The 17408-nt window shown below is 47.9% G+C and overlaps 1 protein-coding gene across 2 annotated transcripts in view; it reads left to right on the plus strand.

Moving 5' to 3' along the window:
• Positions 1 to 17408, plus strand: part of STN1 (STN1 subunit of CST complex) — a 240032-nt gene that overhangs the window by 102420 nt on the left and 120204 nt on the right. For both annotated transcript variants that reach the window (XM_063961973.1, XM_063961974.1), the window contains exon 2: positions 3597 to 3728. In XM_063961973.1, coding sequence (XP_063818043.1) covers positions 3605 to 3728 — 124 coding nt within the window. In that variant the 5' untranslated portion in view covers positions 3597 to 3604. The remainder of the gene's footprint in view (positions 1 to 3596; positions 3729 to 17408) is intronic.

Genomic DNA, 17408 nt, shown 5'->3' on the forward strand with positions numbered 1-17408 from the left:
GCGTATCACTCTCCCTGAGGGTGTTGCAACAGCACGGCTGGATTCTCAATATTCCGAAGTCACAGTTAGCTCCAACGACTCGCTTGCCCTTCTTAGGCATGGTTCTGGATACAGACCAGAAAAAAGATTATCTTCCGACGGAAAAGGCCCAAGAACTCGTGTCGTTGGTCAAGGACCTCTTGAAGCCAAAAAGGGTGTCGTTGCATCACTGCACTCGAGTTCTGGGAAAGGTGGTGGCGACTTACGAGGCCATTCCATTCGGCAGGTTCCATGCGAGAACGTTTCAATGGGACCTTCTGGACAAGTGGTCCGGGTCTCATCTACAGATTCATCATATGATCACCCTGTCCGCCAAGACCAGGGTATCTCTCCTGTGGCGGCTGCAGAGTGCTCGCCTTCTGGAGGGTCGCAGATTCGGCATTCGGGACTGGGTTCTGGTAACCACGGACGCGAGCCTCCGAGGTTGGGGAGCAGTCACACAGGGAAGAAGCTTCCAGGGTCTCTGGTTGAGCCAGGAGGCTTGTCTTCACATCAACGTACTGGAATTGAGGGCCATATACAACGGCCTTCGTCAAGTGGAGTCTTTCTTTCGCGACCTACCTGTTCTGATTGGGTTCACTACGATATGCCGGCGGTCGGGCTCCCGGCGACCAGCATACCGGCGCCGGGAGCCCGACCGCCGGCTTACCGACAGTGTGGCGAGCGCAAATGAGCCCCTTGCGGGCTCGCTACGCGCGCCACGCTATTTTATTCTCCCTCCAGGGGGGTCGTGGACCCCCACGAGGGAGAATAAGTGTCGGTATGCCGGCGGTCTGGCTCCCGGCGCCGGTATGCTGGTCGCCGGGAGCCCGACCGCCGGCATACTGAAGACCACCCGTTCTGATTCAGTCAGACAACATCACCGCAGTGGCTCATGTAAACCGCCGAGGCGGAACAAAGAGCAGGGTGGCAATGGCAGAAGCCACCAGGATTCTTCGCTGGGCGGAAAATCATGTAAGCGCTCTGACAGCAGTCTTCATTCCGGGAGTGGACAACTGGGAAGCAGACTTCCTCAGCAGACACGATCTACATCCAGGAGAGTGGGGACTTCATCAGGAAGTCTTCGCAGAGATTGCAAGTCAGTGGGGACTGCCTCAGATAGACATGATGGCGTCACGCCTCAACAAAAAGCTACCGAGGTATTGCGCCAGGTCAAGGGACTCTCAGGCGGTAGCAGTGGACGCCCTGGTGACACCGTGGGTGTTCCAATCGGTCTATATGTTTCCTCCTCTTCCTTTCATCTCCAAGATATTGAGAGTCATAAGACGAGGAGGAGTACAGACAATTCTCATTGTTCCAGATTGGCCTCGAAGGGCCTGGTATCCGTATCTGCAGGAAATGCTCTCAGAAGATCCATGGCCTCTTCCTCTCAGAGAGGACCTGTTGCGACAGGGGCCCTGTCTGTTCCAATACTTACCGCGGCTGCGTTTGACGGCATGGCGGTTGAACGCCGGATCCTAGCGGAAAAGGTCATTCCGGATGAAGTTATTCCTACTCTAATAAAGGACGTGACGGCAAAACATTATCACCGTATTTGGAGGAAGTATGTTTCTTGGTGTGAGTCCAGGAATGCTCCTCCGGAGGAATTCCATCTGGGCCGTTTCCTTCACTTCCTACAGACTGGAGTGAATTTGGGCCTAAAGTTAGGCTCCATTAAGGTTCAGATTTCGGCCCTATCCATTTTCTTTCAGAAGGAATTGACTTCTCTTCCGGAAGTACAGACTTTTGTGAAGGGAGTGCTGCATATCCAGCCTCCTTTTGTGCCTCCAGTGGCACCCTGGGATCTTAACGTGGTGTTACGTTTCCTTAGGTCTCACTGGTTTGAACCTCTGAAAACAGTGGAATTTAAGTATCTCACTTGGAAAGTGGTCATGTTATTGGCCTTGGCATCGGCGAGGCGGGTGTCAGAATTGGCGGCTTTATCTCACAAAAGCCCCTATCTGGTTTTCCATGTGGATAGAGCAGAGTTGCGGACTCGTCCTCAATTTTTGCCTAAAGTGGTTTCATCTTTTCATATGAACCAACCTATTGTGGTGCCTGTGGCTTCGCAGGATTTGGAGGATTCCGAGTCCCTTGATGTGGTCAGGGCATTGAAAATTTATGTAGCCAGGACGGCTAGGGTGAGGAAAACAGAGGCACTGTTTGTCCTGTATGCAGCCAACAAAAATGGCGCTCCTGCTTCTAAGCAGACTATTGCTCGCTGGATCTGTAACACGATTCAGCAGGCTCATTCTACGGCTGGATTGCCATTACCAAATTCGGTGAAGGCCCATTCCACTAGGAAGGTGGGCTCTTCTTGGGCGGCTGCCCGAGGGGTCTCGGCATTACAGCTTTGCCGAGCAGCGACTTGGTCGGGTTCAAACACCTTTGCAAAGTTGTACAAGTTTGATACCCTGGCTGATGAGGACCTCTTGTTTGCTCAATCGGTGCTGCAGAGTCATCCGCACTCTCCCGCCCCTTTTGGAGCTTTGGTATAATCCCCATGGTCCTTACGGAGTCCCCAGCATCCTCTAGGATGTAAGAGAAAATAAGATTTTAAACCTACCGTTAAATCTTTTTCTCCTAGTCCGTAGAGGATGCTGGGCGCCCGTCCCAGTGCGGACTACATTCTGCAAGACTTGTATATAGTTATTGCTTACATAAGGGTTATGTTACAGTTTTGATCAGTCTCTGGCTGATGCTGTTTTGTTTCATACTGTTAACTGGTTCGTATGTTCCAAGTTGTACGGTGTGGATGGTGTGGGCTGGTATGTATCTTGCCCTTAGATTAACAAAAATCCTTTCCTCTTACTGTCCGTCTCCTCTGGGCACAGTTTCTCTAACTGAGGTCTGGAGGAGGGGCATAGAGGGAGGAGCCAGGGCACACCCATATCTAAAGTTCTTTTTAGTGCCCATGTCTCCTGCGGAGCCCGTCTATTCCCCATGGTCCTTACGGAGTCCCCAGCATCCTCTACGGACTAGGAGAAAAAGATTTACCGGTAGGTTTAAAATCTTATTTTTTCCACACATCTGATAAGGATATGTTTAAATGATGCATTACATTCAACAGTGGAAATGCAAAAGTTCAAAGGTTACATTTGTAAAATACATACCTCAGTTATAAGTAAGCCATTTACGAGTTCATTTGCTATTAACAAGGTGGGTACACACTAAGCGATGTGCTCTATGAGCGACGTCGCCTAGCGTTTCCACTCCCGGGCTGGGCGATCGGTAGCAGTGCGTACACACTGAGCGACATGCAAACCATATCGCTCAGTAACGTCACGCCGCGGCCAGGCAGTGCATGCAGTTTTTGGATGAAAGTCCAAATTGAGCTGCATGAACGGCTGACAGTGAGAGCCTTTAACGACCCGCGGGGCCGCACATTGCTTATTGGCACACTTGGCGATAAATTAAATGACGTCACTCAGGAAGGGTCAAAATGTGTCTCCGTGGAGAGGAAGACCAGAAGCGCACATGCACAAATTCCCTGCAGTAGCTTAACATCTGCTAAAGTTTATTGTCTGGGTACTTGGCACCTGTATAAATACTGACCAAATATGTATCTTGTCATTTAGGTCCCTGAATGCAGCCCGGTTCTATGGAAGAAACACCCTCACTTTTATGGGGTTTAGATCCTGTGTTCCTTGCATTTGCAAAGTTGTACATTAAAGATATTTTAGACCTAAAGGAGTCCCATCAAGTACCTGGTAAGCCATTTAATAATAATATAAGACAGTTGTTGTAATGTACAAAATGATAAAATGTGAGTGATGGAACTTATGAAAGTATTTAGAAACACAGTGTAAGGTAGAGTACAGTAACTCAAAGTCTATATTAGCAGAGCAAAAACATGTAATCCCGTGATAGCGGAAAGGAGTTGGTGTGTTTGAGATTCAGGGGCTGATTCAAAGTCTGATACAGACGCAGCTGCTTCTTATGCCGCAGTCACATCTGCATCATTATGCAAGTGCTGCTACAGGGCCTAATTCAGACTGGATCGCGGCAGCGTTTACAATCTGAAGCTCTTTGCGGAGTGCGCACATGCAGCGGGCGCACCCCGGGAGCCCAGTGATATGCTAAAAGCATCTCAGGACTGCGATCGCCTCTGCATAATTAACAGGCAGAGGCGGTTGCGAGGTAGGGAGGGTGTGTGCCAACGGCGTTAGAACCCCATTGGCAGGGCGCGGTCCGGAAAAAGGCAAGTGTGTCTGGACCATGGTGGGGGCGGCCCACGGCGTCTGCATGATGTCACACGCAGCCACTGCGACCCGGGATGCGGTGAGTAGCAGTCTGGCAGCACAGCTGGACGTCCCCCAGCATGTCTGAGAAAATTATCATAGATGTGCTAAATTTAGCACATCTACGATCAGGTCTGAATTAGGCCCACAGATCCCTTCCCTGAGGAATACCCACACATATGAATGTGCAAGGAGTGCGACACCCACTGTGCGACACCCACTGTCAGCATACATAAACACAAAAATACTACTTGCTGCATCTGTAGATGCAGCATCGACACTTGCGCCTTCTCTATGGCAGGTGCAGTTTCTCCGATTATGGCCCCCTATGTGAGCAGTTCAGCGTCTCTGTATGCAGCCGTTTTCGGCAACACACCTGCAAAACTCCCAAAACATCTCCATTTGTCTGGGGCACTTTAATAGAGGAAGGGGCCCCCGTATGCAGACTGTGTGGGCCGCTCCTCTCTGTGGTGGCGTAGACTCTGCACGTGCGCATGTTTCCAGAAACATGGCACTCCTGCTGTGTTCCCGGAGAATAATCTCTAGTGCGCTTGCGCGGTTTCCAAAAACATGGCGGCCACCATGTTCCCAGAGACTAATCTATAGTGCGCATTCACGTATCACTGGGAAAATGTCTACACGTCATTTTGTGACTGACTTCTACTGCAGCAGCAGCGCTGACATGGGACTCTTGAGAGTGGTAAGTGATTAAACATGGGTGCAGGGTTTGTGGTGTGGGGGTCCCCCTGGACACCGCACACACTGCACCCATTATAGAAATGCCTATGCCATGTGTCTTTGTAGCCAACCCCCAAATCTATTCTGCTGCTTTGTATGAACGAAATGAGGACTTACATTATGTGTACTAGGTGTACTAGGAAATGCCAGAGGTCACATGACCAACCGCAGCATCCCTACTTTTACAATGACGACTGGGGGCGAGGTAATTAATTTACCCCTCCCCTGGACCCTACCCTAACCCACCTGGGGTGGCGGCTATGGCTAATCACAGGCGAAGGTGGCTAAGGCTAAGACTTGGGGGGGGGGGGGGGCTACGGCTAACCCCCCTTGTAGTGCCTAACCCTAACCAGCACCCCAATACTTACCTACGGGATGTTGTCGGTAGGGGTTACAGCACCGGGATTCCGAGTGTTGTTGGGATTCTGGCGTCAGTCACTTGACCACTGGCATCCAGACCGCCGGGATGCTGACTGCTTCCAGCATGCACAGTGAGACTATGATGCATACTGAGGGTCAGGGTGTAACTCCCAAAGGCAATGGAGACACCTGTCTCCGGGCTCCAAGCCCTGAAGGGGCACCTGCATGTACAGCAGCACCTGTGTGGTTCAGAGTGAGATCCAAGTGTGACCGCTGCTCTCCCTACGGTGCTCTCCGGTGCACCAGATGCTGCTGAAGAGTTAATCGGCTCTGTACCAGGAGCCCTGCTAACACCTGCAAGAGGGACGGCTCTTGCCTGGTAGTGCTCAGCCTGTGCTGCAGCAAGCAACGGTGCACCCACCGCTGCTGTTGGACTGTGAGATGGGACCCATCGGTGAGCGCTGATTCTGCATGCTGCAGAAGGCTGAAACTTGTGATTCTGGCCGTTGACACACACAGTAGCTGGAGCCTTGCTATATAATTCTGTAAGTTATTTATAAATACAGAATGGTCCCATAAGTGTGGAAACACCCTTATAAAAAGGAAATGAGTAAGGAAATATTAATCCAGTGTCTAACGTCAAAATGGCTGCCATACTTGTGACATACCCTAAAAGGTTTTCCCCCACTCCTATATCATATGTGTAGACACTGGATTAATATTTCCCTACTCCTTGCCTTTTTATAAGGGTGTTTCCACACTTATGGACCACCGTATTGTCGAAGTCAAAAATATTACATAAAGAGAACATACAAACTACACACATTTAAGTCGCTATACTTGCAAATACATATATGGTAACACACGCATTTACACGGACATGCCACAGAGATGGATTCGACACTTATTTCATACAGTACATAATTATAATAATATCAAGCGCCAGACATCATGCTGATTTAAAATTATCTAATGAATTAATGTCATGAATGTGTATTATTTGAACGAAGCAAAATAGACTGGTCATGTTTACTATTGAAGCAACCAGATTGATGTGTAGATTCATTTGATACTTGTTGTGAAGTTGTGGGACATTGCAGCGGATAGTTATGATTAGATGTATGGAAGCTGGGATCACTTTTATTAGAACAATAGATATTCCAAACAGGAAACTCATGCCAGCCCTTTGGATGTCTTCAAGGCTGAATCTGATTACCATATACAGAGGAACTGGTGACTCATCATGAGTCCCCTCCCCCAGAAACTAGATGAGACATAAGCTGACCACACAGGAGGTCAGCTACTTGCTTTTTGGTCTCAGAGGATGATGGAGGAGTTGCTGGCAGTTCAGTTCCTGTATTTATTTACAGAGAGAGGGAGACATAAGCTGCATTGGAGGGAATGGTAATTGTATCGCTGGCATGTAACTGAAACTGTATGTAATGGCATATAACTGTATGTAATTGTATGTTCTAACTGCTTACTGTGTGAATGTAACCATGTAACTATAGGTATACTGTACTTTGTAATATATATTGAATCCATATCCTTTTTAATAACAAATATATACATCAATGAGCTTTGGAACTCAGATAATGTGTGGTTGTATTTTTTTCTCTTATGGGATGCAGTGTTTTGCGATGTATAGCGCACATTCATGGGATATGGCAATAAGAGGTGCAGGCGTTTACAATATATATTAGAGCGGGCATTTTAAATGTGAGAAATCAAATCAGCATTCTCAATTGGGGGCTCTCACGGGATATCACGTTCTTAATGATGCACTGTACATTACAAACGCTGCTGTAATTGACCGGCTCCAATGGACGCATTGAGAAGCTGATGAAAATAACATCCACGTTAATGTATTGTTGTGGTATCAGTAAGCCGCTGATATGAAATTCAAGGGACAATGCGTTTCTCATAATATTTAAGATGCTAAAATGTATTTTTATTGTTGCAAAAATGGGTTCAAATAAGTCATATTGTGTTTGATTCAGATTGGATTGTTTATCTGTTTAAATAGGTTTAAAAGTATATTTAAAAGTTGCTGCATAGCCTTGATATAGTTTTTATTTTTAACTCAGGCTTAAAATAACTTCTGGTGCTTGTATGATGTGTGATTTCTTTGTGACAAAGGAAGCCGCATGGTCTGTCCTCCATTTTGGACTAACCACATGGCCTGTCCACCATTTTGTGTAACCCTCATGAATGTGGAAGGGGGAGGAGCAGCAGCCATTTTGGGAAGGTAATTTTCTAAATGGCTGATTTTCACTGCCCAGAATAATCAGCTCTCCTTGGTCACATCAATCACCATTTATGAGTTACCAATGCATTTATTTAACCCATGCCATAGTCAATTACAAAGCGTTTCAGCTGGGCCTAGTGAGAGTTAATAGATGAATACTTCGTGTAAGAATTACACACAGATATAAAAAAAAGTTTTTTTTTTCTTTTACCTCTAGGATTCAGTTTACTCTGCTTGCTAGTTTAGAATAGCCATTGAAATGTTAATTAACCTGTCCCACTACCCTCTTGAACAGGCATATGAACCTCTGTTGATATGCAAATTAGAAGCACTACATGGATAAATGAGTCTCAGGAGACCAGTGAATGGTACATATATATAATTATGTGTATATTTATATCAGTGTATGTTCTGCAAGATAGCTATCCAATCTGAATCATATCATTTAAATTATTGATTTTCTCTGACGTCCTAGTGGATGCTGGGAACTCCGTAAGGACCATGGGGAATAGACGGGCTCCGCAGGAGACTGGGCACTCTAAAAGAAAAATTAGGTACTATCTGGTGTGCACTGGCTCCTCCCTCTATGCCCCTCCTCCACACCCCAGTTAGAATCTGTGCCCGGCCAGAGCTGGATGCACCTAGTGGGCTCTCCTGAGCTTGCTAGAAAAGAAAGTATTTGTTAGGTTTTTTTATTTTCAGTGAGATCTGCTGGCAACAGACTCACTGCTACGTGGGACCGAGGGGAGAGAAGCAAACCTACCTGCTTGCAGCTAGCTTGTGCTTCTTAGGCTACTGGACACCATTAGCTCCAGAGGGTTCGAACACAGGGCCTGACCTCGATCGTCCGTTCCCGGAGCCGCGCCGCCGTCCCCCTTGCAGAGCCAGAAGACAGAAGAGTACGACGAAAACGGCGGCTGAAGACTCCTGTCTTCATTAAGGTAGCGCACAGCACTGCAGCTGTGCGCCATTGCTCCCACAGCACACCACACACTCCGGTCATTGTAGGGTGCAGGGCGCTGTGGGGGGGGGGCGCCCTGGGCAGCAATTATAATACCTTTTGGCACAAATTATACGCATAATACAGTCTGGCACTGTATATGTGTGCAAACCCCCGCCATTAAGTCACACAAAACGCGGGACAGAAGCCCGCCGCTGAGGGGGCGGGGCCTTCTTCCTCAGCACACCAGCGCCATTTTCCCTTCACAGCTCCGCTGGAAGCAGCTCCCCAGGCTCTCCCCTGCAGTATCTGGATACAAGAAGGGTAAAAAAGAGAGGGGGGGCACTTAAATTTAGGCGCAAATAAGATAAGTAAGCAGCTATTGGGAAAAATCACTTATTATAGTGTACATCCCTGTGTTATATAGCGCTGTGCTGTGTGCTGGCATACTCTCTCTCTGTCTCCCCAAAGGACTTTGTGGGGTCCTGTCCTCAGTCTGAGCATTCCCTGTGTGTGTGCGGTGTGTCGGTACGGCTGTGTCGACATGTTTGATGAGGAGGGTTACGTGGAGGCGGAGCAGGGGCAGATTAGTGTGGTGTCGCCCCCGACGGGGCCGACACCTGATTGGATGGATATGTGGAAGGTCTTAACCGACAGTGTCAACTCCTTACATAAAAGGTTCGATGACGCAGCAGCCTTGGGACAGCCGGAGTCTCAGCCCGCGCCTGCCCAGGCGACTCAGAGGCCGTCAGGGGCTCATAAACGCCCTCTGGCTCAGATGGTAGACACAGATGTCGACACGGAGTCTGACTCCAGTGTAGATGAGGATGAGACAAATGTACAGTCTACAAAGGCCATCCGATGCATGATTACTGCAATGAAAGATGTATTGCACATTTCTGACGTTAACCCGGTTACCACCAAGAGGGGTATTATGTTTGGGGAGAAAAAGCAGCCAGTGACTTTTCCCCCATCTGATGAATTAAATGATTTGTGTGAAGAAGCGTGGAGTTCCCCTGATAAGAAACTAGTGATTTCTAAGAGGTTACTGATGGGGTACCCTTTCCCGCCAACGGATAGGTTACGTTGGGAAACATCCCCTAGGGTGGACAAGGCGCTCACACGCTTATCTAAAAGGGTGGCACTGCCGTCTCAGGATACGGCCGCCCTAAAGGAGCCTGCGGATAGAAAGCAGGAAGCTATCCTGAAGTCTGTGTATACACACTCTGATACTCTACTGAGACCTGCTATTGCTTCAGCCTGGATGTGTAGTGCTGCAGCAGCATGGACTGATACCCTGTCAGACAACATTGATTCCCTCGACAGGGATACTATTTTGCTAACCATGGAACATATAAAAGACGTCGTCTTATATATGCGGGATGCCCAGAGGGACATTTGCCTGCTGGCATCTAGAATTAATGCAATGTCCGTTTCTGCCAGGAGAGTATTATGGACTCGGCAGTGGACAGGTGATGCTGATTCTAAAAAACACATGGAGGTTTTGCCTTATAAGGGTGAGGAATTGTTTGGGGACGGTCTCTCGGACCTCGTATCCACAGCAACAGCTGGGAAGTCGACTTTTTTACCTCAGGTTCCCTCACAGCCTAAGAAAGCACCGTATTATCAAATGCAGTCCTTTCGGCCTCAGAAAGGCAAGCGGGTCAGAGGCGCATCCTTTCTGGCCAGAGGCAGGGGTAGAGGAAAGAAGCTGCACCAGGCAGCCAGTTCCCAGGAACAAAAATCCTCCCCTACTTCCACTAAGTCCACCGCATGACGTTGGGGCTCCACTGGCGGAGCCAGGTGCGGTGGGGGCGCGTCTCCGAAACTTCAGCAACCAGAGGGTTCGCTCACAAGTGGATCTCTGGGCTGTACAAATTGTATCTCAGGGATACAAGCTGGAGTTCGAGGCGACTCCCCCTCGCCGTTACCTCAAATCAGCCTTGCCAGCTCCTCCCAGGGAAAGGGAGATAGTACTGGCGGCAATTCACAAGCTGTACCTCCAGCAGGTGATAATCAAAGTCCCCCTCCTTCAACAGGGAAGGGGTTACTATTCCACAATGTTTGTGGTACCAAAACCGGACGGTTCGGTAAGACCCATTCTAAATTAAAATCCTTGAACACTTATATAAAGAAGTTCAAGTTCAAAATGGAATCGCTCAGGGCGGTTATTGCAAGCCTGGAAGAGGGGGATTTTATGGTGTCGCTGGACATCAAGACCGTTTGGTCTCTCCACGGCTCCGAGAATATTTACCAAGGTAATGGCTGAAATTATGATACTCCTTCGAAGAAAGGGAGTTATAATTATCCCGTACTTGGACGATCTCCTCATAAAGGCGAGGTCCAGAGAGCAGTTGTTGGTCAGCGTAGCACTCTCTCAGGAAGTGTTGCAACAGCACGGCTGGATTCTGAATATCCCAAAGTCGCAGCTGATTCCTACGATGCGTCTGCTTTTCCTGGGAATGATTCTGGACACAGAACAGAAGAAGGTGTTTCTCCAGGAGGAGAAGGCCCAGGAATTGTCATCTCTGGTCAGGGACCTCCTGAAACCAAAACAGGTGTCGGTGCATCACTGCACGCAAGTCCTGGGAAAGATGATGGCTTCTTACGAAGCAATTCCCTTCGGCAGGTTCCATGCAAGGATCTTTCAGTGGGATCTGTTGGACAAATGGTCCGGATCGCATCTTCAGATGCATTGGTTGATCACCCTGTCCCCAAGGGCCAGGGTGTCTCTGCTGTGGTGGCTGCAGAGTGCTCATCTTCAAGAGGGCCGCAGATTCGGCATACAGGACTGGGTCCTGGTGACCACGGATGCAAGCCTCCGAGGATGGGGGGCAGTCACTCAGGGAAGAAACTTCCAAGGACAGTGGTCAAGTCTGGAGAATTCTCTACACATAAATATACTGGAACTAAGGGCCATCTACAACGCCCTGATTCAAGCAGAGCCCCTGCTTCAAAACCAATCAGTACTGATTCAGTCAGACAACATCACGGCGGTCGCCCATGTAAACCGCCAGGGCGGCACAAGAAGCAGGATGGCAATGGCAGAAGCCACAAGGATTCTTCGCTGGGCGGAAAATCACGTGCTAGCACTGTCAGCAGTGTTCATTCCGGGAGTGGACAACTGGGAAGCAGACTTCCTCAGCAGGCACGACCTCCACCCGGGAGAGTGGGGACTTCATCAAGAAGTCTTCACACAGTTTGTAAATCGTTGGGAACTGCCACAGGTGGACATGATGGCGTCCCGCCTCAACAAAAAGCTAAAAAAATATTGCGCCAGGTCACGGGACCCTCAGGCGATAGCTGTGGACGCTCTAGTGACACCGTGGGTGTACCAGTCGGTTTATGTGTTCCCTCCTCTTCCTCTCATACCCAAGGTACTGAGGATAGTAAGAAAGAGAGGAGTAAGAACTATACTCATCGTTCCGGATTGGCCAAGAAGAACTTGGTACCCAGAACTACAAGAAATGATCTCAGAGGACCCATGGCCTCTGCCTCTCAGACAGGACCTGTTACAGCAGGGGCCCTGTCTGTTCCAAGACTTACCGCGGCTGCGTTTGACAGCATGGCGGTTGAACGCCGGATCCTAACGGAAAAGGGCATTCCGGATGAAGTGATTCCTACGCTGATAAAAGCTAGGAAGGATGTGACAGCAAAGCATTATCACCGCATATGGCGGAAATATGTTGCTTGGTGTGAGGCCAGGAAGGCCCCAACAGAGGAATTCCAGCTGGGTCGATTTCTGCACTTCCTACAGTCAGGGGTGACTATGGGCCTAAAATTGGGGTCCATAAAGGTCCAGATTTCGGCCCTATCTATTTTCTTTCAAAAAGAACTGGCTTCACTGCCTGAAGTTCAGACGTTTGTTAAGGGAGTGCTGCATATTCAGCCCCCTTTTGTGCCTTCAGTGGCACCTTGGGATCTTAACGTTGTGTTGGATTTCCTGAAATCACACTGGTTTGAGCCACTTAAGACCATGGAGCTAAAGTATCTCACATGGAAGGTGGTCATGCTGTTGGCCTTAGCTTCAGCTAGGCGTGTGTCAGAATTGGCGGCTTTGTCATGTAAAAGCCCATATCTGATCTTTCATATGGACAGGGCAGAGTTGAGGACTCGTCCCCAATTTCTCCCTAAGGTGGTATCAGCGTTTCATTTGAACCAGCCTATTGTAGTGCCTGCGGCTACTCGGGACTTGGAGGACTCCAGGTTACTTGATGTAGTCAGGGCTTTGAAAATCTATGTAGCCAGGATGGCTGGAGTCAGGAAAACTGACTCACTGTTTATCCTGCATGCACCCAACAAACTGGGTGCTCCGGCTTCAAAACAAACTATTGCGCGCTGGATCTGTAACACGATTCAGCAAGCTCATTCTGCGGCAGGTTTACCGCATCCTAAATCAGTAAAAGCCCATTCCACAAGGAAGGTGGGCTCTACTTGGGCGGCTGCCCGAGGGGTCTCGGCTTTACAGCTTTGCCAAGCTGCTACTTGGTCGGGTTCAAACACATTTGCTAAGTTCTACAAGTTTGATTCCCTGGCTGAGGAGGACCTTGGCTTTGCTCATTCGGTGCTGTCCGCACTCTCCAGCCCGTTTGGGAGCTTTGGTATAATCCCCATGGTCCTTACGGAGTTCCCAGCATCCACTAGGACGTCAGAGAAAATAAGAATTTACTCACCGGTAATTCTATTTCTCGTAGTCCGTAGTGGATGCTGGGCGCCCGTCCCAAGTGTGGACTCTCTGCAATACATGTATATTGTTATTGCTTAACTAAAGGGTTATTGTTATGAGCCATCTGTTACTGAGGCTCAGTTGTTGTTCATACTGTTAACTGGGTATGGTTATCACAAGTTGTACAGTGTGATTGGTGTGGCTGGTATGAGTCTTACCCTGGATTCCAAATCCTTTCCTTGTTGTGTCCGGGCACAGTTTCCTTAACTGAGGTCTGGAGGAGGGGCATAGAGGGAGGAGCCAGTGCACACCAGATAGTACCTAATCTTTCTTTTAGAGTGCCCAGTCTCCTGCGGAGCCCGTCTATTCCCCATGGTCCTTACGGAGTTCCCAGCATCCACTACGGACTACGAGAAATAGAATTACCGGTGAGTAAATTCTTATTATTGCTAGAGTCATTATAGATCTGTGTGAAATAGGATACATTTGTTGTTATATAGTTAAAACTAAAATAAATGTTTAAGGAAGTAAGTATAAAGACACAAACGCAGGTCTGCATAAAAGTTTATACAGAACAAGTTGTGTCTAGTGGTCAATAGTAGTTAGTATTGCTCACATTTATAGAAGCTGTGTGATTTGATTTATTGCGGACGCAGGGTTTTGTACACGTGTCTCGGACAAAGAACAGGACTGTGCACGCAGCGTAAGGGACACGCACGGTCGTGTCGTTGCGCAAAGTGCGTATGAATGCGGCCGCTAAGTACAAATTATACAATAGTGTCGTTTAGTTCAAAGGTGGGATAGTAGACATTTAATACAATAGCACATAACTATCAGATTTCAAAAGCAGGTTACTCTAAATTTAGTTTAAAAAACTGTATTGCCTCTGGGGTAAAGCTGCCTATCTGAATGAATCCAAATTTTCTGTACAGAAAATACAAAGTGTACTTGAGCGAGCGAACGTAGGAGTGAGTGGAACTGAACCCCGGAAGTCGGGTCCTGTGGTACATCAAGTAAGAGGAGGCTTGGTGGCGTGAAGTGGCTGACTCACGTTAATATAGATTGAAATACGCAAATCGTGAGGTGATTTGTAGAGGAGCGTGATAGTGCATTGTATTGCGAAGTATTGAAGTAAAAAAGTTTTTTTTGGTATTACGCTTCGGACTGAGGGTCCCAGTTTGTACAACGACCCGTGGTCGTACGGCAGATAAGTAACAAGTACCTATATGCTGTGCGATTGGACCACGCATTTGTGGGTGCGATATATACAGCGCAACTGGATACCCCTTTACGAGCTTTTGCGTAAAATTGCGGTACCATTAGCGCTGTATAGAGCATACGCAAGTGTGATTTGTGTATAAGGTTATAGGGAGTTTTCGCTGGTCTCTCTCAGGAAAATCTCCAGCGGTGTATATTTACTGGAATAGGTAAGTCACTCCTAAACACTTCCAGTAAATAGAAACTAGATAAGGCCTCACTGGGTTCGTGGTGGTCACTATTGGAGTGAGTCGTGGTACTCAGCGGAGAAGGAGTGGGTGAAAGCGCTCTGAGAACTTTCACCGTCTATCTGCGGTGTGCATTGGGGATTGCGTAAAAAGGAAAAAGTCTGCGATGGGATCCAATTGCACAAGCAGTGGGCGTTTGGTAACTAGGGTTCAGGTTGAAGAGCCGCGACCCAAGGGGTCAGCGAGGTTTGTTATATGTGGAAAATGTGGTTCACACACGGAAGACTTTTTGTCTGAATGGGTATGTATGACTGACAAAGATAGGGTACCATTCCCAAAAGTGGGCAGCTTTGAACCAGAGGTATTGCAGAACTTAAGGATAAGAATATGTCTGATAAAATCCCGAAAACAAAGGGTCAGACATACAAATTGTTTAAACCTGTGACAGCAAGAGGGGTTGGTGAGTTTGATCCTAAGGTATTGCAGGTGGTATGTTTAACCAAAGTCATATAAGACAAGAATGGAAATATAAGAACTGTTTGAACTTGTAGCAACAATAAATAAGTAGGGGGGAAAAAAAAGAGAATGCAAGTACACCGTCTTATGTAGATGTGGAAGCAGTTACGGCCAGCGTACAAACTATAGAAAATAATAAAAATATGAAAAATATGACTGTAACCTATATATGTACTAATGAATGTTGAAGTTTTATTTAGGAGGAGGTGACTTGATCGTTTTCAGCCATTTCTCATGCACCCAGAGGAGTATCCAACCGGTAAAAGAAGAGCAGTAGCCTGTGGGGGAAGTGGCTGAGACCAGTGGAACAGGTAAGTATGGTATCATTAGTGTACATATATAGTAAAAAAAAAAGAAATAAACAAAACAAAAAATCAAGAAAGTAACATCAGAAATAGAGAAAAACCTGTCAGCACATTAGTATTTGCCAGTAGGAAAGCGGACAGAGACAAGGTAACCCCAGGGTATTTCTTTCAGTTACCATATAAGAAGTATTCATTCCTAGTAATGCCCCTAGTAAAGATGAGCTTGGAAATGTTTGTTGGACCACGTACAGTCCCTTAATACGGGATGAGAAGTATTGAATGAAATACTTTGCATGACCTAGAAGCTTGTTAAACTTTTTTTTCTCTGACGTCCTAAGTGGATGCTGGGACTCCGTAAGGACCATGGGGAATAGCGGCTCCGCAGGAGACTGGGCACAACTAAAAGAAAGCTTTAGACTACTGGTGTGCACTGGCTCCTCCCACTATGACCCTCCTCCAGACTTCAGTTAGAATCTTGTGCCCGGCTGAGCTGGATGCACACTAGGGGCTCTCCTGAGCTCCTAGAAAGAAAGTATTTTAGGTTTTTTATTTTACAGTGAGATCTGCTGGCAACAGACTCACTGCAGCGAGGGACTAAGGGGAGAAGAAGCGAACCTACCTAACTGGTGGTAGTTTGGGCTTCTTAGGCTACTGGACACCATTAGCTCCAGAGGGATCGACCGCAGGACCCGACCTTGATGTTCGTTCCCGGAGCCGCGCCGCCGTCCCCCTTGCAGAGCCAGAAGCATGAAGATGGTCCGGAAAATCGGCGGCAGAAGACTTCGGTCTTCACCAAGGTAGCGCACAGCACTGCAGCTGTGCGCCATTGCTCCTCATGTACACCTCACACTCCGGTCACTGATGGGTGCAGGGCGCTGGGGGGGGGCGCCCTGAGGGCAATATTACACACCTTGGCTGGCAAATATACACCATATATAGTCCCAGAGGCTATATAGGTGTAAATTAATACCCCTGCCAGAGTTTCAAAAACGCGGGAGAAGTCCGCCGAAAAAGGGGCGGGGCTATCTCCCTCAACACACTGGCGCCATTTCTCCCTCACAGCTCCGCTGGAAGGAAGCTCCCTGGCTCTCCCCTGCAGTCTGCAACTACAGAAGGGTAAAAAAGAGAGGGGGGGCACTAAATTTAGGCGCAGTTTATATATATATTATATTATAGCAGCTATAAGGGGATATAATTCAGTTAGTCCCTGTATTATATAGCGCTCTGGTGTGTGCTGGCATACTCTCTCTCTGTCTCCCCAAAGGGCTTTGTGGGGTCCTGTCCTCTGTCAGAGCATTCCCTGTGTGTTTGCGGTGTGTCGGTACGGCTGTGTCGACATGTTTGATGAGGAGGCTTATGTGGATGCGGAGCAAATGCCTGTAAATGTGATGTCACCCCCTGCGAGGTCGACACCTGAGTGGATGGTTCTATGGAAGGAATTACGCGACAGTGTCGACGCCTTACATAAAAGGTTTGACGACATACCTACTATGGGACAGCCGGCTTCTCAGCCTGTGCCTGCCCAGGCGTCTCAAAAGCCATCAGGGGCTCTAAAACGCCCGCTACCTCAGATGGCAGACACAGATGTCGACACGGATACTGACTCCAGTGTCGACGACGATGAGACTAATGTAACTTCCAATAGGGCCACACGTTACATGATTGAGGCAGTGAAAAATGTGTTGCACATTTCTGATGTTACCCCCCGGTACCACAAAAAAGGGTATTATGTTTGGAGAGAAAAAACTACCAGTAGCTTTTCCTCCATCTGAAGAGTTAAATGAAGTGTGTGAAGAAGCGTTGGCTTCCCCTGATAAGAAATTGGTAATTTCTAAGAGGTTACTAATGGCGTACCCTTTCCCGCCAGAGGATAGGTCACGTTGGGAAACATCCCCTAGGGTGGATAAAGCACTCACACGCTTGTCAAAGAA

Source organism: Pseudophryne corroboree, chromosome 3, assembly GCF_028390025.1.
Source record: "Pseudophryne corroboree isolate aPseCor3 chromosome 3, aPseCor3.hap2, whole genome shotgun sequence".
Lineage (NCBI taxonomy): Eukaryota > Metazoa > Chordata > Amphibia > Anura > Myobatrachidae > Pseudophryne > Pseudophryne corroboree.